Raw genomic sequence first — 24,612 nt, 5'->3', positions numbered from 1 at the left:
TAGGTTTTTATGAGCACAGGAAAGTGCCATTTGGTTTGTGTAATGCCCCAGTGACTTTTCAGAGAATCATGGAGTCATGTCTGGGAGATCAACTTTTTAAAGCAATTTTTTACATACCTGGATGATGTGCTTGTGTTTTCACCTTGTCATTTAAAAACTTTACAATTGGTGTTCCAGTGCCCAGCCTAATGTGAACTGTAGTTAATGCAAACTCTTTCAGTTGCAGGTTCAGCATTAGGGGCAAATGGCGATGGAACAAATGACTCTCATGAATGAGCTGGTGCAGGCAGTTCCAGCATAACCATATAACCAGATGGTAAGAGAGTTGCAGACCTTCTTTGGACTGATTGGTTTCTACCAGCATTTTAATTGCCATACCACTATATGCTCAAGTAGTTAGCTATTCCAAAAAAACATTCTTGCCGTGCAAGTCCAAGACAATGCTGGACCACAGACTGCAGGGAGGCATTTAAGCAGCTCAAACAGGTCATAGTAAGCTCCAGTTTTGGCATTTGGCATTTGAGTTTTCACTAAAGAAGGCCAAGCTGTTGTCCTGGGCTGAGTTCAATGGGGAGTAGAAAAGGTTATTGCTCATGCAAGCCATGGTCTCTACCCCCCAGAGGAAAATCATGCTCATTATAGTTCCTTCAGGTTTTTTTAACCCTAAAATGGACCATCACAGAGAAATTTCTGAATTGCCATTTTTGTGCAGCATTTACTGTTTTCACTGATAATAATCCACCGGCTCATCTGTCAACTGCAAATCTAGGAACTGTGGAGCAACATTGGTGTGAAAGTCTGCCGAGGTGCGATTTCAAGATCGAGATCCGACCTGGTTGGGCGAACCTTAATGCTGATGCATTTTCTAGGGTCCCAGTGAGGGAGCCCAGCCCGTTATAGAACTATAGAATAAAATGATGTTGAAGTGATTCCCTACACTGAGGTATGTGCAGATGTCATTGTAGCTTTGTGCTCAGGAGCTGCTAACGGGGTGTCACCTGATCCATTCTCCATCATACATGCGGTGGAAGATCAGTGATCGGGTATGACGCCGACAGCCTGGAAGGAAGCAACAAGATCCTATCGTATCAAAGGCTGTGTTGTTTTTACAGGAGGCCACTGAGACCACTGTTATGGCTTTCGCTTTCCTGCAGCATCAACGAGCCACACTACCATCCTGAAGGAAAAGGACAGATGAAGGGATCCAAGAACCCTAGTGAATCACAGATGCCTGGAAGCAGTATGGACAACTTGCCGCAAATAAGCTGGCCATTGTGTTCAGAAGAAGAAACTGTTGTGCATCATGCCCTTGCTACACTCCATGTAAAGGCCTCCTACTACCTGGTCTCAATGGCTGTCTTGGAGCTGCATCCTTGGAGATGGCCATCTGTATATATTAGTGATGCTAGATCACTTCAGTAAGTATGCATGGTACCAACTAATACTCAAATGGCACTCACCACACCACACTCTGGGATCATACTGATCGAGGGGCCAAATTCTGAAGCGAATTTCAGATAAGGCCTCATCAGTTGTTCAAGAACATCTATGGAGCAAAAAAGCCATACCACACCCTACCATACTGAGGGTATTGGAAGCTCTTTTTAACCGTACTTTACTCTGATTCCTTCGTACCTTGGATGAGGATCGTACGTGTTATCACTGCTCCGTGTTGTTTGTCAGCCAAATTTAGATCTATCAGTTTATGCAACTCGACCAGAAGCTGGTGAGATAAGTGAAGCATAGGACTCATTCACACCCATGTCCTGTATCATATCCACCACCAACAGCTGTGAATCAGCCCCCAACACTGGTGGTAATAGTACTGCAGTTATAAAGAGGATCAAAGCAGGATTTCCCTGGACGAATTCACAAAGAAAGGAAAAATAAACCGACGGTTACGGAAAAAATCTTCTCTCTCTCTGTTACAAAATCCAGCTACGACCAGCTTGATATTACCAGCTGTCAAAACAGCTGACCTGAACTGGTCAACCAGCTACCAGCTGTTTCAAAACCTAGGTTGAGCTATTTTTTTCAGCAGGGCTGCCTCCTAGTCAGAGGAATTTACAGGCTTTTCCAGGTCACCCGGAGCACTATCTGGATATCAGTGTTCTTCACAAGGCATCACAAAGCTAGGTAAATAATTAAACGTTCACTGTGTCAATGCTACAGGGAAGCGAAAGCTACCATGTTACAGCATGCTAATGGCTAGTCCTGGCAATAGCAGCTACTGATAGCAACAATGCAGCTGGTGTTCATTTAAACATTAAAACTCATTTCACCAGGCAAATAGATCATTATACCCCATTCTGTCATGTTCACTAGTGTGGATATAGTCAGTCACACTTACCGTAGACCACCGTAATTAAACGGTGTCATAAACCAGTGTCTTCTCCTTTGTCCCACCCCGTATTGATTGTGGGCAATCTCATAGGCAAATTAACTATCACTAACCAATAAAGTGTTTTCTACATTAGTTGTTGCAAAGATATACTACACAGTCATTCTTTTAACTATTTACAGTAAGTTACATTAGACTGTCAATGCATTAGCTGGGCTATACTGATTATTTGCTGTGTAGTGCTGGGGATTATATCACAAAGCAGGGTTACTGAGTCAGCTGAATAAATTTACGTAAAACCCGGAATATCTGTTTTTACTACAGTCCATGGCTGTGTGAAGTCCTACATACTATATGCAGTATCTATACTATTCAGCATACACAGGTAAAAAGTAAGATGGCTTTTCTGGCATACTACATAATCATAGAAATGCACCACTTTAAGCACAGTACGCTACTGTTGTTATCAAAGTCCCATACCAGATAGCAACTGTAGGTCTTTGTATTAGTGCACAAAAAAGGCTGTTATTCCAACATGAGATTACCCAATATGTATGTAAATACCTTCAAATTAATGCTGTCAGTCACCACTTCACCCTCATATTAAATTATTTTCATTTTAAATCCTATGTCCCAGAGTACAGAGCCAAAACAACAAAAATTGTGTCACTGTCCACACACTTACAGACTGCACTGTATATGAATGAAAAACACATTTATGGGGGAAAGCGGGTGGATGCAACCTGATAAAGAAAAAAATCAACTTCTCGTCAAAATTTATGCAAAAAAGCAAACAATTTATCAGGAAAGCAGTCTGTCCAGTTCTGAAGGTGAGTTTGTTCGTTTTCATCTGAAGGTATTGTAAATGGAATGAGCCCGGTTGTAGTGCTGTATTACTCTGGGATAAAGTATCAGTGCTGGTAATCTTCCTTGGATTAATGGCTTCTTTTTTATCTGCTGCGGCTGTTCTGCTCAGATGTCTCGGCTCGGGAGGACCCTCCTGCTGGAATACTAATGACAGCTCCGGCTCGCCTGAAACGAGCAGGATGCCGTGCCTCTGTTTTGTCAAATAGATGACATCCCTGTCACATGTGCTACACACAGTAATGGGAAGGGTCTGCACGGCAGGACCAAGATGTGTGTCCCTTGGTCTCCACCCAGAGAGAGAGAGAGAGAGAGAGAGAGAGAGAGAGAGAGAGAGAGCGAGAGTATCATCATCATGTGATGCATTTGGTGATCAGAGGAACCTCCCCATGCAGGTCTGTGTTTAAATCATTCAAGGTCACAGGCGTTAGACACCTCTGCTGAGGCTTAAACCATTTCATTTCAACCCGTGTCGTTTCAGCCTATGGGTTGAGCCGGGTTCCTACCCTACATGCCCATATGATGTGATTTGAGTGTACACGATCGTGGTTTCAGTTTGCTGTGGTCCACACCGTGTCATCAGCCCATGCCGTATAGCTGGAGACAATGCTTACCATATTTGCATAAAACATAAATCAGAACCCTTTCATGGACTGTTCTTCCCTTCCCACTCCACATATGTGGTTATTTCCACAGACTTTGTAGTTGTCAGCTTCTTCTTTTGTAAATAATCAAATCCAAAATTAAATGTCAGTTGAGAGTGATTTATTGCAAAATCACCTGGAGTTTAGGTTCTCTTGGGAGTGGAAAAAACCCTGCTGAGTGGTTTTCTGATCCTGGGGACCATGTTGTTCATTTTAAATTTCATAGAACTTTCACTGTAGTATTATAGAAGTCATTATTGATGCTGTACATGTGCAAATGTATGCACATTTAATGTCTGTTTAATTGACGATGCAGAATTAGACAATAGACATATTGGGGCACCTCTCCAGAGGGAAAACATTCAAACTGTAACTCTTTAACTGATCTTTTTTCCCCCCTCCTAAACCAAAGAATAAGCTCCATTTTTCACATTCTCCTTGCAGCTGTTTTTTTTTTTTCTTTTTTTCTTTTTTTCCCTCTTACAAGTTAGATCTTGAATAGCCTCAGACAGTGGGCTGCTTTGGCATTCAGTGGTGCTGCTTTGAAAAGAGGCAGTGTGCATCACTGCCGCTCTGTCATGCTGGCCTGATATGACTCCACACTGAAACCCTGTAACTCTCCTTTTATCTCCGTGTCCTCCGGCTTACGTTGCTTGCCCAGATTTGGCCGTAATACCTCAATGTCGTCACTGAAGGCACATAAATACTATGTGGCCTTATCTCAATCGGTCTTCATACCACGGCGGAAATATACATGAACAAGGGAAGCAGCCAGCTGAACTGGGAATGCTGGTTTTGTGCGCGCTTTCTCCGCCTCGAGGCCATAAGCTGCGCGCGGCATTGTCTCAAAGCTCGATAGACCACTGCCTCGACACTGGATTATTTCAGGTGGAAACCCTCATTGGAAGTCTGCAGTGTACAAACCCTCCCCTAGTGACAGATAAGCAAGCACACATTCTCTCCAGGCTTTGTGCCGCCTGTGCCATTCAGTTCTCAGTGCTGCTCCTCATTATGGCTTCCTGGTTAGATAAGCGGGAGGGACCTCTTTGTGTTCCTTTCTGCAGCTGGAGGCAGCAGACTAGGCAGACCTTCAAAGCGCTTTCTGCCTCAGTCCAGCATATCCTCTGAAAGGAGATGGCTCCTGCAAGAACTTTCAAAACCAGAGAACCATGTAAAATAAAATAAAAAATGATAATAAATAAAAATAGGAGGTCGATGTTGCTACCGTGAATTGGTGGTTCCACACTGTTTCAAATCGAATCTAATCGGAAGATAAATAATGAGTTGTGCACAATTAGCTCGCCTTTTTCGGTTTCAACGGCTCCTGATTCCACAGACATTCCAGACATGCGTGTAAAAAATGTCCGTAGCAATATATCTAAAGCACGACACTGAGAGAGACTATCCATACATATCACAGATGAGATTTGCCTGGACTGAGCGGCACAAAGAGAGGGAAGGGAGGGGGACTGGGGAGGTTATTCAAGGGTGTGTGTGGTGTGGAGAGGGGGGCATGACACTTCCTTTGTGTTTTTGATGGACCCTGCCTTTATTAACAATATGCTACACTGTGACTGCCGGCAGCTACCATTTCTGCATCAGGAGAGGGGTCTCCACTATTCACCTTGCAGCTGCTGTCTCAGATCTCTCTCAGGAGCGGTGGAGAAGACGCTTTGAGGTTTTCTACGCCCTCCAGTGGACGCCGGGGGTACCTGCAAGGTGAGCCTTTGTCATGACTGCCTGCACATCCTGAGAATCGATACCAGTTTGCTACTGATTTTATAATCAGCATGCATGCCCTAACCTGAAGGGATTACCTTCATGACTGGTTGTGGCAATAAATCATGTTTGTGAGGCACTGTCATGAATGTAGATTATTATTATTATGAATATAACTATTTTTTAAAAGCTATATATAATTTAAATGCATATATTATTACATATTGATTACATTTCTAGTTTGTTTAACCCCAAGTGTGATTACGATGAATATGTTTTGTCGTGGGACTTTCCAGACATTCCTGACGTGAGAGAAATGCGACCGATGTTCTGTCTAATCTCTGAATCTATTGGAGAAACAACAGAGGTGTTCAACTCGTTATATCATCAAGGAGTAATTTGAATGAAGCAAGTTCACTTTTCACAAATGAATATCAGGATGCAGTGGCAAAAGGTGTCACCAAAGAAAGACAGAGATATCTGTAAAAAGTGATTTGAGACAAGCTGCAACAATATGCACCTGACCCCCTGCACACCAATGTGTATAATTTGCTTTGCATAATATACAGTGAGCCTTGTATGCTGTAAAAGAAAAACATATAGAGTTATTGACATAAGCTTTATTTTCCAACATGTATAAAGCAGTGTTCTTTATTGATAATTCAACGGAATCAACAGAAACAAAGTCTTACATTTTTTAAATAAAAAAATATTTATCCGGAAAACAGGTTCCACAATTATTGGTTTAATACATTGTGAAAACACCCCTGGTGAAGATGATAGCCATGAGTCTTTTCCTATTTCCATTTTCATTTGTGATAAGGATAGAGAACACATTTAGAGGCACCTTTGACCATTCCTCCATGCAGAACGTTTCAGAATCATTGATATCCTTGGGATACCCCCATCTTCAGTTCAGACCACAGGTTTTTTGTGGGATTTAGGTCTGGAGACTCAGATGGCCATTGCAGAACATGGATGCTGTTTTTACTTAACCATTTCTGTGTGGATTTTGATGTATGTTTTGAGTCATTGTCCTGCTGGACAATTGACATATGACCTATGAAGTGTCAGCTTCCTAGCAGAGGCAACCAGATTTTAATGCAAAGATTTCCTGGTACTTTGCTGAATTCATTGTACCATTGAACTAGTGCCCCTGGGCCACTGGGAGCAAAACATCCCCAAAACATCAATGACCCACCGCCATATTTAATAGTCGGTATGAGCTGCTTCTCTGTGTATGCATTCCATTTTGCCGCCAAACATGTCAATGGTGTGTATGGCCAAAACGTTCAATTTTGGTCTCTTCCAGTCATAATGCCAATGAGGTTTGGCAAATTCAAGATGCTTAGTTTTGTGTATTGTTTATTGTATCCATAAGGGCTGTCTTTGTGGCACCTTCCGAAAAGTTTGTTTTAAAATATAAATATGAATCATTATGTTATTTATTATATACAGCCTTTTTCCGGAGCCCACTGTATATTAGACTACACCCAATGCTCAAGGTTGGAGTGCATTCTGTCAATAAAAACAAAAGAGAAAGAATTGTGCAATAAGGCTGCATAATAGAGGATTCCATTGCCTAGGGATTCTGTCATCAGTGTCAGGTATGGTCATAGGCAAAGTGGAAGTTCATGAAAATACATGCATTCCTAGTTTTAAATGTCAGGATGTAGGCATTTTCACCCATAAAGAGTGAAAGGAATTGATATATTATCCAGTTGTTTGTAGCCTAAGTTGCTGACACAAGAGGATTTTGGGCCACAGATGGCTCACTGGAGATCAAGTGATTAGTCAGGGAGGACAGGGCAGGGGTGGCGGTGCTAGACTGCAGTCATAGTACGGGGGCTTTTTCCTGAAATGGGTTCATTCTTTTGAAAAAAAGTAATTGAAAAGGCATCCCTGTGAAATTTATGAAATGCTTTCTGCAGTACTTATTATAAAATGCAGTTTTGCTAATATTAACAATGCCTGAATGAGCCATGAGGCAGCTGATGAAGTAGCTAGAAATGTAGTCTCCTAAATGAAACAAATTTGCCTCGTCACGGTACAGAGATGTACTACATAAACCATTTCACAACTTGTGAACTGGCTTCATCTACAGTATGTCTGAACATTGACAGTTTATGTCACACTTACGTTTCCTCTCAGTAAACCTCACACTGAGCTGTAATGGGATATAAATATAAATATTTTAGTAGATATTTAAATTCACACATACCTCATGCAAATAAACAGTGACGCAAAGAAAGCTATTTCCTTTTTTGTTTTATTTCTATTGCAATTACAGAATTTTTGAAAGGCATAGATATTAATAAGAAAAGCCGTTAATCTTTTTCCCAATACTGTGATGAAAGACGACTTCTCAGTTGTATGATAATGTTACAGGGTCAGTTTCACAGACGCAGATTAAGCCTAGTCTTGGACTAATTTGAGTTTTGTATGGGTGTCCATTCAAAGTGTCATTTAGTCTAGGACTAGGGTTATTAAGTGAAACTAGCCCATAGTGGAGAAGGTGCCAATGAAATGGGTGACAGTACAGCGGTGTGTTTCTGTGGTGACTTACTGATAGCTGAATCAGAATAGAATTTGAGTTTAGCAACAATGCTATAAAAAACAACGTGATGTACATCTATGAAAGAAAATGCCTGTAGCATTCATGTTTTGGTTTTGGATGTAAATGGTGTACATGCACATAGAAAAAAGTATGATGAAACATGTATTGCCAGCTGGTAAGCTGGGGAAGGGGGACAGCTGATCCCTCTACTGGTGGACAGGATCCAGGGTCAATTTACCAGCCAAAATTCAACATATGCAAATTTGAATTTTGAATCTGAACCAAAATGACATGGGTTACACACATTATACAGTATTTTAATGTGGCCAGGGGGGATGGGGATAAAGAGCTACTGATGTAATTTCATCTTAAGAAAAGCTCTGACGTTTATTTAAAGTAAATGGTGAAATGGTTGGAATAATTTATGTATAACTGATGCTTCTCACACTTAAAAAAAACCTGTCTTGTTTTTGTGGCTGTTTTAGATACTAAAACCAGGAAGAGAACACTGATGTGTGGAGGCCTATAAATAAATTGTTAAAAAGTCCTCATATGAAGCTGTGATTTAACAGTATCAGTTTGGACAATGCAAAGTCTTGCATAATGGACTTAAGCTGAGAATCACAGTCCACATAAAGATGAACCTCCTAATTGTGCTTTAGAGATGACTCTTGTGCCAGCAAATGCACAAGAGATAAATTACCTCTCATTTAGTTCATGCAAATAAGGCTGTTGTGTTGTTACTTGCTTCAGGTTTGGCAACAGTCCCACAGCCAAAAAAGTATTCAGACAGCGCACACTATTTTGCCACACATTGAAAGGTTAATTAGGGTAAAGGTGTCAGGATCTACTGAGGGTTACTGAGTCAGAATGATGAGACTGAACAGAACGGTAAATCAGAAGAGCCATAATATACAGTCTAATTATATTATACAATTCACTCATAGTTCATTTTACTCATAACAGCCATAGTCCTACACACTGGAATGAAACCTTTTTAAAGAGTATCTTTTTTTTTTTTTTTTTTTTTTAGGCCTGGCATGAATAATCTGAAAATATTGCCATGTTTCTCAGCGCTGTTGCTCATGCTAAAACACCCCACAGCACCGGGCTGTTTTTCACTGCCATGTTCTGCTGGCAGAGACCGTGTGAGCAATTAGCACAGATTACAAAAATATATGCTCCAGCTGGGAAATCTCTCTTACAGACGGGACATGCACGGTCCTGCAATGTGCAGAAAGGCCCACAATCACAATGACTGTGATGTCTATGTAATAAGCCTGAACAGGGTGCAGCCTAAGGCTTAATATCCGGAACTAATGCAATGCCCACTACATTACCATCTAGGCCCAATACGACACACGCTCTCATTGCCGTGATTCATAAGTTAAAGCTTTATGAAGCATTTTAGAGTTTGCTACAGCAATTTCAAATAACAATATGAATTGTTTTTTAATCGACCAGGTTTATAAAGGCAGAACCAATAGGGCTACAGGATGGCAGTACTATTTAAATAATTCTAACACTCTTCAAACTTTTTCTGAAATCATAACATGTACAAAGTGTTTTATAAAACTTCTGAACTTTGTGTGGGTTTCTGTTCCATTCAGGGTAAAATACTTAAAATAAGGTAGCCATATATTTTCATTGCATATCCATTACAAAAAATTCTAGCCAAAAATAAGCAAGCAGCTTATCCAAGTTAAATAGACACACAATTACAGTACCAATGGGTTCATGAAATGTTTTGCCAATAGTTTGATTCCAAAACATAGATTGAAGACAAGACAATTAAATCAGTAGACATGCAGCAGCAACTACCTAATGTGGTTTCAATGTATTACAAGAAAAGTGAAGCACAGCAATGACATTTCCTATGAGTTAATATTAAATCAACCAGAAAAAAACAAACCATAATATTTCCACTTTGGCCAAGTTTAAGTGAAAGTAACATTTTAATTTATTCTCAATAGTATTTCATGCATTCACAAGAAAATTACAGCATATTACATTCACAGGTGCAGGGTCATTGTGCATAAATCATGTCATTTTAAAAATCTCATGTCAAATCACCAACATTTCAACACAATAAATAAGTTCCCATTGCCTTTCAGAGATTCCCCTACATCAAAACCCCTAAAAACCCAACGTATCAAATTACAAAATTACCATAATATTTTATTTTATAAATATGAAAATATAGCTCTATTATATTAAATTAGCCCCACAGTCCTCAACATGCTTTTATTGAAGTGAAATGACTATACGAATGTGAAAACTGGTCCTTAATCAGTTTTCTTGCTCCTCCCACTGCTCTGTGATTGGTTCCTGTCCCTTGTTCCCGACATGGCCGCCGCTTCTCCCTCGGAGTCGGAGGCCACGGCACCGTTCTGGCACTCTGAGGCAGCTTTGCCCTCCCCCTGGGGCGCTGCGCAGGTGTCTGAGGAGGACGTCCTGCCTGGCCCCTTGGCCTGGGATGCAGACGCAGGGCTCGGCTCTGCGGACGGCTCGGCGAAAAGGACGCTGTACACGGCCCCTTCCACCGGAGAGAACAGCCAGGAGGAGGAGGCAGAGAGCATCATGGTGGTCTGTGGAGGGGAGGGGAAGACCGGCCGGATTGTACAGGACTGTGCAAGTCTTAGGCACCTGTATAACATTCTGTACAGATAAGATTCTTTCAAAAATCATTCACTGAAAGGTCCTAAATAAAAGTACTATACATTTTACATTACATTTTAGTAATTTGGCAGAATAGTTAAACTGAATCAAATCTATATTTTTTGTGACCACCCTTTGGCGTTAAAACTGCATCACTTCTCTGAGATAAAGAACTGCAGGACAGCGTTGGCTAAGGCAATCAGCAGGGAGGTTGTTCCAAGCATGTTGGAGAACTTGCCACAGTTCTTCTGCAGACTTTGGTCAGCTCCTTGCTTCTGATCTCAGACAGCCTTGATCAAGTTTTTATGTAAATGTCTTACAGTAATATGTTACTTTTAAATTAAATTAAATACAAAAATGTCTCTAAAATGTAATCTTTGGAAATCTCAAATGTGTTATTTTATACTAACACACAAATAAATAAACATATATATAATATATAAAGTCTAGGGTATCGAGTGCACAATACTGTACTTGTGAACACTAAATAAAAAGCAGTTAATAGCTGGAGAACATCATTTGGATGTCTTGTTACACCACAGGATATCACAGTTATATTGTAAATGCATCTTTTCAGTCATTAGAAGGTCAGATTCACAATTAGTCTGCATCTGGTGAGAAATTAGGCTTTCCCACAGCCTGAACCAAACCAGCCCAACAAGCTCTAGCTAAATTAGGCCTGAAATATTTTAATGAGACTAGACTTGCCTTCCTTTCTGAAACATCAACGCACGCAAGGCAGTAGAAAAAGGAAACCGCTTTTGAGTGTTTCCTTTTGATACGATGGTATAAATTTAATAATTTATCACCAAGCCGATACTACATTTTCTAAAGTAGTGACAACTAGTTAATATACACAGAATTACAGAATACAGAAAACCAAGGTATCTGTGGCGGGATAAGCCATCCTGAGAGGCTGGAGAGTGGTGAACTAACCTTGTTGACAACCAGGAACACAGTGTAGATGAACATAAGGTGGTGCTTCTGGAGCGGGAGATACTGGCACTGCTGCAGTGAGAAGATGACTGCCCCCATCAGAGTGACCTTAGTGGGGCTGCAAAACAGGACTGAGATTAAAGGGTTTTAATGTATACAAAACAAACAACAAGCTCAGAGCTCATTACTTTCCCTGTTTCGCATTATTCAGTGTGGCAGAGAATAACCACACTGCTGACACTGAAGAAGACCAAAAAAATATATAAATATAATAAATATAATCCCTAAACTGCCATCTGAATTAATGGACTTATCACATTATATCATTCTACTATTATGTTCATAGTTTGGAAATCATATGAAGTTTTTTCCTGGTAGAATAACACAATTATGATGCATTCAAATGGATCCTCATGTTTTGAAGGTCTTTTGACATTGTTAGGAAACTGACCAAGAAGGAAATAACAGCTTTTTTAACTGCAGTGTAAGAAACAGGATCAGAACGCATGTTCAGAAACTGCAAAAAACGATGTGTGAACACTTCATGTTCCTTTATAAAAAATAATAATAATACACAACCTATTATGTTACCTGCAGTCTTTGATGTAGACTCAAATGATTTTGGTTTTTATTTATGAAAGTATACAAGCCCAGAGCCATGAAAGAGATGACTTTTCAAATAAGAGTCCAGATACGTACAGATGAGAAGCATGGCACTACATCCGTTCTGGATCACATGTAGAGTTTTTCCGTTTCTGCACATGAAAACATACTTTTCTAACTAGCCAAAGATGGTAGTTGTGTGTACAAATGTGACTCACTAGGACATTTTCAGAAGCTCATTGGTCTCTGGTTTCCAGACTCCTCGTATAAGCTGCTCAAAATTACTCATCAGCCCACCTCCAGCACCTGCAAAAGGGCAAAGAACACTCTGAGGCTCCCTTCTCTCCCCGCACTGCCTTCCAGGTCAGTACAGTGTTACACAAAGGGCGCCGGTAAGTGTTTTCTCTAGCAGTCTACAAACCGAGTCGATACGATACAGGAAATACTCGCAGACATTTTGTTCAACTCAGAAAACCGAAAACCAACGCATCTGTGGTGGGATAAGCCATCTTGTGAGGCTAGCAGATGGTGAAGGAAGACACAAAATCCTAACTTTGTTGACAAGCAGAAACACAATATAGATGAACATACAATGATGCTTCTGGAGCGGGACTTCAAATGTGCCGACGGTCAACATTTGTTTTGAAATTCAATGCATGAAATTTCAGTTTGAAATGATAAAATATAGCACAGATTGGAATTATCAGCAGTACAGCTTCAGAATAGCCTCACAGAAATGTAAACGCTGATGGGATATCAGGAGAAAGGGATGATCCAAGATGACAGTGAAATCTAAGCCTCTTTCAATATTGCTAAAGCTATTTTCATATTGAGAAATTTACAGAGTAATGTAGATCCCGGCTTGGTCTTGGAGGGGGTAAAGGGGATAGGGTAAAGTGGTGTTAAGGCATTCAACATCAAACATTATTACAGTAGAAAAGGTTACCTGTACTACAAATCGTCTAAATATAATGTGTAAAATGTAAGGATACTTGAATATCTTAGTGAAAGCAGCGGAATGCAGATATAGTGGCTAGAGGTGCTTTCAGAGATGGGGAAAGCAGCGCAGATACCTTTAGCCCAACCCACAGCGATCATCACCAATATCGCATCCTTGTAATGCGTCTGAGCTTGCACAACTCCTGCCAGAACCTTCCTGGTACGGGTCACTTCCTTCATCCCGGACAGAACTATTCGGATGGGCAGGAGGGAAGCTGATCTGTGGACCAGGTCCTGGGGGCTATAGAACACCAAGTACCTGAAAATAAACAGAAGGGTACCTTTAGTGCAATTGGAAGCGGACCGTCTCATAAGCTGCAGTGCTCTGCATTACATGTAATATTATTTGGTCCCGGCACATCTGCACTGGTTTCACATGCTTCTGTAAAACAGCATGTTGTCAGTAGATGGCGCTATTTTACTAAATCAAGCTACAGTATGTGCCCTAGGTAGAAATTAATGCATATTATCATATTCTTATGCGTGTAATAGGAACATGTAAATATCATTACTTTTCACAGTTAACATAGAAGGCATATTTGTGCATCCAATGTACATACATTGATAGACTTGCAGAATAGTGATGCTCCAATTAATACTTTGGTACCTTCTCTTAGGTAGTTAAACATATTTTGTGAATAACATTCAAAATGTATTAACTGTCTCTGCACAACATGCGTGTGATTTTATGGGGACTGAATCATTCATTGTTGGTTAATGTTGTGTGGCTGATGAAGTCACCGTCTTGTGATGTACTTGTATTCACTTGAAGTTGGCACCCTTCATACGAGTCAAACATCCAATAAGGTAATTATTTTATTAGAATGTGTGACTTGCAAAATCATCACCAATATAGTTAGCTCTCTGATCCTTTTCACCATTTAGTGCATGTTAAATTAATATAACTGATCCTAGTTTTTGATGTCGGACATTCTGCTGTGTTTGAATGAATCATCAAAACACTATATCCCTTAAGTGCAGATCATTTATTTTAAAAGGCTGTCACACTTTGATATCTGTAATGTTAAATGTCTCATCAACAACCCTGCAGTGAGTCACATCAGCTGTAATTGCATACACAAGCTGAAAAGGAAGCCAAATGTTTTGACTGGTCCTTTTGCCTTTCATCACAATGCATGATGCTGGCTTTAAATTACTGACTGCTATAAGCTGAAAAAAACATTCTCTCTATTCTACAACTGTGCAGGGTTCAGATAAACATGTGCAATTGATTTTTGCCACAGAGCACAGAGAACATGAACATGAAGGCAGTTTATGTAACGTTTTTTTTTTTCCTGTCAAGTCTTATAATGGAAGTTCAGATTTGTTTATGAACTCTCCCATAAACAACCTATTCCAGCAATAACCATTAAAGTGGTGACTTTTACGACACTTGCACCAGAAATAAGGGGTTAATTTTAAAGTTTCAGAAGCGAGTCACACAAAAGTTTGTAAAAGCAGGCAAGTGGACATCCTGCAGCAAAGTGTCAATTGTTTTAATCAGTGTTTTAGCCAGCCGACTGCTGCGCTTGGATTGCATATCGAAACAGCAAAGCATACATTAGCCAGCTGCAAACTTCAGTTTAGCTAACTCCTTTAGTTTGCAATGTCAGACTACAGAGCGGACATGAACACTTTGCCCATGAATACTGGTGTGCTTTAGTGGAATATTCTGCTTGTGCTCTGTTTGAGTCCTAGCAATATAAGAATTAGTTCTGAATTTAAATGTGCATTTTTGACTGGTTGATGTTCGCAAGTAACTGTAGTATTATATTAGGAAAAATTGTTGCGCATTGATTATCAGAAAAGGAGTGGTGCATTATATTATGGTGAACTGCATCTTAAAAACTGCATCATGTCGGGGGCGACATGGCTCAGGCAGTAAGAGCAGTCGTCAGGCAGTCGGAGGGTTACCGATCCCCCGCCCGGGCTGTGTCGAAGTGTCCCTGAGCAAGACACCTAACCCCCAAATGCTCCTGACGAGCTGGTCGGCGCCTTGCATGGCAGCCGATCGCCGTGAATGTGTGTGTATGAATGGGTGAATGAGAAGCATCAATTATACAGCGCTTTGGATAAAGGCGCTATATAAATGCCTGCCATTTACCATTTAAAAAAAAAAAGTTGTGAAATCTAGAAAATGTGTCACATCACAGCAAAACTATTCAGATGATGCCGTTGCCATCTAGGAAATCGGCAGCTCACACCAGGGCCTAGTGTTTCTTGATATGTTTGGTGTGCACAGGGTCTGACGTTTTCATCTTACATTTTATCTTTTTGAAATATTCAGCTTTCTTTTGGACAATCACACCATCATTTGGTATTGAGTAAGTGGGATGAGATACAATAACTGAAATTAATGATTTCTTTCTAACATTGCTTGAACACCTGAAGTAATAAACATAAGTGAGAATAAGTATAATCAGGGTTACACAACACTGACAAACAATCCTGTAATATGTCCTGAGGGAGTGTGATGGATTGCATGTTGGTTGGAAAAGAGGAACATCATCCAGGAACATTAACTGTTTAAACATAGCGTCAGATATGAAAAGGGGAAGGTCACCTTGGAAGCATGTCACTTCTTTCCATGCTTCCACATCCATGTTTAACGCCACTTACGTCCATTAACGCTTTCAGCCCAAGAGTGACAAATGGCTGCTTCTCTATTGTTTTGAGCGCCCGTCAAAACTAAATTTTCAACTCTCTCAATCTCAACCAATGCCAAAATCCCTTGGTATTGGGCTTGGGACTGAAAGGGTTAACATTTTTGCAGTAAAAAGGTATCATGCCTTTCTATCCCAACAGAAGGCATTCCAGGCTTCGATGAGCAATACAGATATCATGTAACATTCTTTAAAGAGTCAGGTTTCTATTACCCATGCATATACATTTCCTCCCCCACGACTGCCTGATGTTAGTTCTTTTATTGTGCATTATTTTGTTGCTTTAGTAGTCTGTCACTATGCCCTGTAATGTTTACATTCTGCCAGGAAAAAAAGAAAAAAAGATGTTGCACAAAAATATGAAACGCCCCTCACTGGTCAGATGTCTAAGCTCCTTGTTTGGAATGTAAATATTTTACCCATTTGAGGAATTCAGTACTCTGGCATTTACAGTATAGCTTGAGAACAGTGATAGGAATGAATGCATGCGAGAAGAGAAGAGGCCATATGTTTTGAATGAAACATTGATTATACCAAGAGGCTGTCTGTATGTATTCTTAGGAAAATAGAAGATACAACAGAAAATATCTTGAAATTCATGGTTGACAAATAGAATAAAGGGGATAGCTTGAAACACACTTTTACAGACACAATTATCAGTTGTAATTCCAATCCTCAACATAGACTATACTACAGTATGATTATGTTACTGTATAGCACACCACAACAAAGAACAATACTCGATACAAGAAAGTCCATCTGCAGTCGTCTTCATGGGTGAATGAGAGGCATCAACTGTACAGTGCTTCGGATAAAACGCGCTTCAGATAAAGTGCTTCGGATTTAAAACGTTGCAGGACTCACCAGATGAGAGAGGCCAGCAGCACGTTGCCACCATTGGAAAGGGCCGCCACGGGAGGTTCAGCCAGCATCAGGTTGGAGAGGATGGCCCCTCCGAAGCAGAAGAGCATGGAGCTGAACCAGCAGGCCAAAGGGCTCCGGCGCGACACAGCCACGGCCCCTGCAACCGGTCAACACTGTCAATCACCAGGCCCGTGGCCACCTCCTCCACCAAAATGCCTTTTCTTCAATTCAAAATGGATGTCATATGGAGTTAAGAGCCACAATGGAAAGAGACCAATAATCGCACCAAGCGTTCAGTTCCGGGCCTAGTTAATCATCAGACATTTCCTCTGACGTGGATGTTCGGCGAAAGATTATGCAGCCATTCGCGTCATGACCAAGTAAACGGTCACATATTCCAGAAGACTTGGCAAGAAACGTACGGTTTTTATGAATAAATGCAATAAGTGTACAATGCTGTCAGTGTAGTGCAAAGCTCTAAGCAGTTACAGAGCTTACAACAGAGCTCAAAGCCATGTTATTTTGCCGAATGTATGCATTGAGAGGTCTTAAGTTTAGCAGGGAGCAATCATACTGAACGAACAGCACATTTTCCACTTGCCTCTGATTTATGTGAAAATATTTGATATCTGATTGCACAGAGTTCTGCATAAAGCAGCATAAACACAAAAAGTTCTTAAACTTCTCATTTAAACAGAATCCATTTTATCTAGCCTACGCCATGAGAAGATCAATTCAGCACTACACACTTTGCATAAGAGTCTATTCATCAACATATTGACAAGAATAATGATGGGAACAGAGGTTTCTACATTTGGCATTATCAGAGACACCTCATAAAGGACTATCACTAGCGACGCTGTTGCCGTCTAAACATTAACTTCAAGAACTGGAAAACGATTATTTGAAAGAAGGCAGATTCAAATCTAGCACATACTATAGAACATTTATTTTTGATTTAGAGCATTTCCACTGATGCATAGCCTAGGCCTTGCTACTTGACAGCTCCATTACTGGCTGTAAAGTGCATAGTCCAAAGGTTAAATACACATTTTCACCACTGCAGATAATGGCAATAATATAAAATAGTCCTTTCAAAATTAGACCATCACCACCAAAAATTAAAATTGAAAATGAAATGAAAACACTTTTTTAAATAATTATTTGGAGATAGTAAGAATTTATTTGCTGACCAGATCTTGGTCTGAGACCAGCACACTATGAGAATTGCTGATCCAGCCATTTTCTCCTTACAAGATTTGCACAACCTTCTAACTGCACTGACGCAATGGTGGGAATCTGGAGATTAGATGAACACCACGTTTTACTGTAGGTTAAAAAATTATTTCAAATGATCAGTGTTGTAACTGTACTGACTGGGAAAGCTTGCCACTGTGATCAGTTTTCAAGATGGTTTCCCTCCTGTTTCCAGTTTCAATAATTAAGAAGCTTGGATAGTTTCAGGGCATTTTCCATCCATCTCGCCAAGTTCTGATAAGAGGTTTATCCCAGAAGGTTTGGTGTGCTTTTATTTTTCAAATTATTGTCCAAAAGACCTCAATGTTTGCTCAATGTTTCAATACATAAACACAATCTAAGCTGGCACCAGACCTTAGACCTAGCAGCCTCTTCTGCTTGTTTACATGAAGTAAAATGAGCAACATAGCCTTTCCTCTCCAGGTAGAAATGCATAGCAACAACTACTGGAGCACAAAAACGAAGTGTAAGATCAAGTGTAAGATCTGGCCTTGCCTTAACACCTTCTAAAAGGGTTTAATTTTAGATACCATGCTGAATTCAGGAAGGAAGTGGAGCGAAAGTGACTGGCTAAATGACAGTTGGCGATGTTTCCAGAGGACATGCTTGGCTTAAGATAAAGCTGATGGAACAGGGCGACATTGGCTCTGGTGACCAGAGCAGCCGTCTGGCAGTCAGAGGGTTGCCGGTTTGATCCAGCCTTGGGTGTGTTGAAGTATCCCTGAGCAAGACAACTAATCAATCGCCATTGATGTGCGAGTGTGTGTGTGTGAATAGGTGAATAAGAATCATCAATTATATAGCACTTTGCATGAAGGCACTATATGAATGCAAACATTTCCATTTATTTAGAAGAAGCTTATGTTATTGGGCTAAATCCACATACAGTCATAACTTCTTTCTAACCATCTTCCATATAGCCTTCCATTCGGTTAAGCTTGATTCGGTGTACATGGAAAACCTTCACAGCCAGATGAATTTTTTTGCACATGAATCTTCAAAAAGGCATTTGAATGGTTCCAGGCACATCAACTGGCATGCAATCCTATCAAAAAGGCAATAGGAGTATCCAAGCTGACATGTTCTGGTTATCACCACTCATAGAACAGCCATTCAAGAATTCAAAATTCAAATATCCAGTCTTTTCATTCCCCACAAACTCTCTTATCAACCCCAACTCTAATCTCTCTTCTGGTCAATACACACAACAAATTAAAAACCTGAATACACATCTCTCCAAAGGACCTTCTGTGATATAAAGAGCGGCCCTCGAAATGTCACTGCACTTCCTTTAACTTATTTCTGTCTGAACCAACCAGAAACTATAAAGTCGTCTGTACCTCTGAATCCACACATCGAAATCAACACTGATTAGTCTGTATTGCCTTATTTAGATTTCATGCATTTGATGGTGAACCTAGCTCTGCAACTTTGAATTATTTTTTAATTATACTTGCTGTGATTGCCCTTGGAGAATTCTACTGCACTTTCAACTGAAATGGGGTGTGCTTTGCCCTATCCTTTGCCGTATCCAATAATGCCCAGTACATGTTTCTGGATAAAGGCATCTATCAAATAAATAATCATCATAATTACATACAAATTGTTGGATCAAAAAATAGTCCATTTCACCCTTTGTATACCTGAAGGGTTTTTTTGGAAATACAGTAAATCGATGTGAACATGCACTGGGAGTCATTACCTTCCTAGGGACACACAAATGAACAATGAACAAACTAGTTTAAGATAGCAACAAATACACAAGGTTTTGATTTGCTTTGCAGTAGCAGTACGTGGTCATAGACATGAGTCATAGATATTGTTCAACCAGTATATAATGCAGTTCTTTATAAAGCCTTATATTATTTTACACAACGTTTGTACATTTGATTAACATGATAAATTATACATTAAAAGTGAACACTTCGTCCATGGCAGTAAAATGCCATTGGATGTTGCAGATGGCTACTTGCACATTTAGTACCCATCTAGACACAGACACACGTATGAAGAGGCAATTTCTGTATCACCATAGTTAATTAGGATATTAATAGGGTCAGATCTTTTTCGCCCAAAGACACCACAATGCAGCCAAAAGTCATTCTTGTTAAACATGTTTTTTTATATAGCCACACATTTTAAAAAGCTGTGAGTACAGAAAAAATTTGGCTAGAGACTGATGACAGAAGTTTGCCGTTGCAAATTCAAAATATCACAGCCTAAGCACCAGGACACTGAGAAACAGGCATGCACTGGGTCTGAGACAAAGCCATCTTCAGCAACGACTCGTCAACACTGATCATGGAAGCAGAGAACAGCAAGGAGCAGAGATGGGGGATGTTATGATTCATTTAGTAACATACCTGTCTACTGGAAGACATAACCTGCAATGTCATCAAAAGCAGCACATTAATCATTTCAAAAGTAGAAGTCAGAACAGTGTTTGCATCATTTAAATATCCAAATATTATAAATTATAGTTACAGGCCTGAAGTAAAGTAGTGTCCAAACAGACATTTTATGAACAGAATGATGGAATGTACAATCCTTGAAATAAAAAACAGTGCTTGTACAAGATTTTGCCAACTCTGTGATATAGGCCTAGGATTTTAAAGCTGATATTTAACAGAATTAGGATGACACAAATAGGTACGCAGAGAAACCGTGAAATGCCTTTTTAAAAGAAAACGGAACAAAGTGTGAGAGAAATGGGCAGTGATGAACTTCTCAACGTCCCACCCCAATGTAACTCTTTCAGTGTTAGGGTGCCAATACGCTGTACTGTATTTGTATGGATGGAAGGTGCTGGAATCCCATCCTCTTTGTCATCGTCATTATGGGTCCCAGCTGCAAAGCTATAGGAGAGCCCTTATTGTTTTGCATTATGTGTAGGGGTCCAAAAACAACATGGTCGATCCATATTGCTTTTGTTCCATTATTATGGGTACAAGCAACACGGGCACTTTATCGCCAATATTTCAGTGCTTTTTATGTGACTTATGTTTCTTTAAAACCCAAAGTTCAGTGTGCATAGTTATGTAAAGAGCTCAGCTATGGTAGCTCTAGGTTAGAGGCTTATGACATTATTTATTTTGCGGACACCCTTATCCAGTGTGAATTTACAAGGCTTATAATATACAACTCTGGGCATGTATTCCAGTAATTGCAGGTGGTAAAGTGCTTTTTCCCGTGGGTACAACACCAGTGTCCCCCACCCCCTTGCACTTGCACTTGCTCATAGTTTTGCATGGATTTTTGCGGTTCCAAAGTGGTTAGACCGACTTTAAATATTTCTCAGAGCTGTGAGAGAACAGAGTGCTGACTTCTAATGAACTCAAAGAAATGTGCCGAACTCGGTGAAATTAATGCATACACATTGACCAGGGCAGATAGAAATGCCATTCCTGACCCCTTCCAGTTTAGGGAATGCACACTGCCCAGTATGTCACCCTGTAAGACACACCGATCGCATGTTATTTTTGGACAGAGTCCAGAGTGCACATTTTTATACCAGTCAGGTATCTTAAGGATCTACAGAAATGAAGACTTCAGACTCTCATCGCTCGTCTGCGTTACTGGGTTAGTCCTCCTGAAAGAACGCCATTATGGGACCTTTATACTGTATCAGAGTTCAGGGAGTGCTCTGTGAGTTATTCTCAGGGCCTTATTCCCATCTGAAATGACACAATAAGACTTAAAATAGAATTTTAATTATACAAAAAACTCATTAAAAAAACAAGTGCTACAATGATAAGACTATCAACTAATTATGAACACCATGGCTTGTGGAAATAGGGATATTCCTTGCTGTCCTGACCATTGGGGAGATGGCCGGGATAAAAGGTTGAAAGGCCAATGGGACACGAGAGCCAAACAAGGCAAGCAATCCCGGCAGCTCTGAAATAGCCAGGCACCAGGCCAGGGTAACAATGGGAGATTGCTGCGGAAAGGTCACGGCAGCTCAATAAACAAGAATCTACTGCAACTGGCACAGATCACACAACTCGCATGGATTAATGCTTTTAAGAGTACAATAACTAAGAAGCTTTAAAGGGTTACAGTCCCCCACAATTTAACTAAAGAAAAGCATAGCATGCAGCTTAAAAAAGAAATGGGAAAAGAATGAGTCCTATTCAGTCCTAGTCTTTACTTTTTTTTCTTCAATAAAAGTAATACAAGTGAAAACAATCACTTGCTTCACATTTATAATGTTAGCCACTATGTGAAAGAATATCTGCTTAAAATGTACCTTATTATTTCTACTGGCCTTCCTTCAGTTTTAATATTTAAGGTAACATCTGCATCTGCGTCCCCTAGTGCATTAATATGTTGTGCTTAATGATGGAAAACGTTTAATCCCTCTTTCTGTCCATATGCGACCAAAAAACTATTTATATAACACTGGATTACAATAAGAAAAAATGTTCCAATATGCAAGCTATCAAACCTTTTTTTTTACCTTCTTATTTTAAGGCGCCAATATTAATTCCATAGCACATGTCAGTCCAAGGTTTCTTAATTTGTTTTTCTTGTTCCAAGGAGCACAGACCTAACGAATGAGCTTCCGGCAATGTTCAAAGTTTAACAACTTCCTTAAACAAATAGCTAAAAATGACACCATCAGTCTATATCCTACCTTCCCATTTTAAGAAGATTGGTATGTGCCAAAGAAGGTTTCCACAAGAGAAGAAATCGCGTGCGCGTTAAACAGCCAGATAGGCCATACTTTACTTACATGTTATTATTCAGTTATTCAAAACTACCCTACAAAGTTTTCCAGTAAACTCGGGGTTGGGGATGCATAGCTTCGATAGTTAAACCAGAGATCCGTTCAGGCTCAATCTCACCCAACCTAAAACAAATCTCAATCAATCAGCTGACATGACAATTTGTCAGCATGGCGAAGTTACTTCATAAACATTGTAGATTAATTGGAAATAAAATTCTGCAAACACAATGGCCTACACATCACACCAGTAAGCTGACCAAAGTTTTAATGCGATCGGCTCCATTTAGATGTGCCGGCTTGCCGCTTGATGCATAACAGCAAGGTGGAGTAAACCGTTTAAAAGGAAAGTATAGGAACAGTTTGATGCGCGGGTTCAAATGGAGTGGAAACCACGTCCACCCGGTGCGGTTTGTTAGCAGTGGGGTTTAGGAGCCGACCCATGGTTTAAAACCAGCATTTCTTGGCAGTATGACACGGCCTAAACCGAATGTTTATAAAATATATAACTTCAGTTTTTCTGAAATGACTTTGTAACTGTACACTCGATTGACTACAACTTGACAGGCTACCGGTATATTGCGAATAAGTTATACTCAAAGTAACCTACCATTGGTAACATTCGCCAATTTAGTTTAATATAGCAGATAGTAGCCCCACTGAAACATAAAGGTTACCACTCTGACCTTCACTGGCTATGTTATTTGTAATAACCAGAAAATTTAGGCTACTACCTAGGTACTGTGGCCAACCCTACAGAACACAATTTGGCTAGGGATTCGTTGGGACGTTGGAATGAAATATTCCGTTTGCTAGCAATTTAGCTATAACGTTACTGCACAGTGCAACAAAGCCATTCTTTTGCATGTTACATATCTCAATTCAATTAACTTTACTTCAAAACAACAATAATTTCCCAAGCTTCACGGAGATATCACAATGTAATTCCATTGTCTCTTCAAACGTCATATCTAAGAATTAGGCCGGATATGGTTCCAAATATAGGCTAACGTTAATCGTACCTAAAATGTTTATGTGTCCAATCGAAAAGGCTTATGTCATGAGTGCATTTCGTATAGCCTACCAGCGTTTACGAAACGACTCGGTAAAAAGGACTGCTATCCCGTGGTATTGTAGCTAGTTAGGTAAATTGCACAGAGAATCATATCTGCTACTTGCTATGCAAGTTAATTAACGTTAACTGGGCATTGCTGGTACTGCTAGGTCACTGGCTTACCTGGCTGCTCCTTCAGTGCCATTAACGACACAATATAATGTGCTGTGTCGAACAGTGGGTACATTGGAAGCTTGGCCATTCCGAGGGAAAGTTCGTTTACATTCAGAAACGCGAGTAAATCCATGATTGTTTCTCCGCTAAGCTGTCCCAGCAAACTTGCTTAATTCTGCGTGCGCTGAAATTTCACGGCGCTCATCCACCCATCAGCTGCGGATGAGGTTGGTTATCCCAGAGTTGCACACAGCTGGATCTGGTATCAAACCGCTGACAGCTGTTATGAAAGCTGCCAGCACTCCTATTTCTCTTTTCGATCGTCACTAGAACGGGATGAGCGTAGAACAACGCCCGCCTTAAACGTGAACAGTACGTACCGTCGGGACTTGAAAGGGTGGGAGGGGCGAGAACGTGAAGATCCAGGAAGAGAATATAAACGGCCTCCACTGCGCATGTTGTTAAAAAAAATGCTGAAACATTGTGTACAATGAAATTACATTTAACAGCCAAACGAAACGTTTTTGAAAGATTTTTTGTTGCGCCTTTTTTT

The 24,612-nt window shown here is 40.2% G+C and overlaps 1 protein-coding gene across 2 annotated transcripts; it reads right to left on the bottom strand.

The window, feature by feature from the left end:
* Positions 1–10,061: 10,061 nt before the first annotated feature.
* Positions 10,062–24,411, bottom strand: tmem38b (transmembrane protein 38B). Of its 2 annotated transcripts, XM_061263190.1 has the most exons (7): positions 24,069–24,168; positions 20,469–20,489; positions 16,849–17,005; positions 13,396–13,580; positions 12,541–12,628; positions 11,720–11,837; positions 10,062–10,713 (listed from the first exon to the last, which is right to left on the bottom strand). In XM_061263190.1, exons 3-7 carry the CDS (start codon positions 16,953–16,955, stop codon positions 10,411–10,413), a joined length of 801 nt encoding a protein of 266 aa, XP_061119174.1. In that variant the 5' UTR covers positions 16,956–17,005; positions 20,469–20,489; positions 24,069–24,168; the 3' UTR covers positions 10,062–10,410. The 2 variants fall into 2 exon arrangements, with proteins under 2 accessions (XP_061119174.1, XP_061119173.1); XM_061263189.1 differs by lacking the exon at positions 20,469–20,489 and having other exon boundaries at positions 24,069–24,411.
* Positions 24,412–24,612: the final 201 nt, after the last annotated feature.

This window comes from Conger conger, chromosome 12 (assembly GCF_963514075.1).
Source record: "Conger conger chromosome 12, fConCon1.1, whole genome shotgun sequence".
NCBI classification, from domain to species: domain Eukaryota; kingdom Metazoa; phylum Chordata; class Actinopteri; order Anguilliformes; family Congridae; genus Conger; species Conger conger.
Note: the sequence above shows the minus strand (reverse complement) of the source record. Positions and strands in the feature narration are given on the sequence as shown.

Bases quoted from the DNA above. Each gene is read 5' to 3' on its own strand.
- tmem38b (XM_061263189.1), bottom strand. From the start codon at position 24,192: ATGGATTTACTCGCGTTTCTGAATGTAAACGAACTTTCCCTCGGAATG. The intron at 12,629-13,395 runs GTATCTGCGCTG...GCCCTTTTGCAG, and splicing joins CGCTGTGGGTTGGGCTAAAG to GTGCTGGAGGTGGGCTGATG. The intron at 11,838-12,540 runs GTGAGTCACATT...CCTGTTTTGCAG, and splicing joins GAGCTTCTGAAAATGTCCTA to CCCCACTAAGGTCACTCTGA.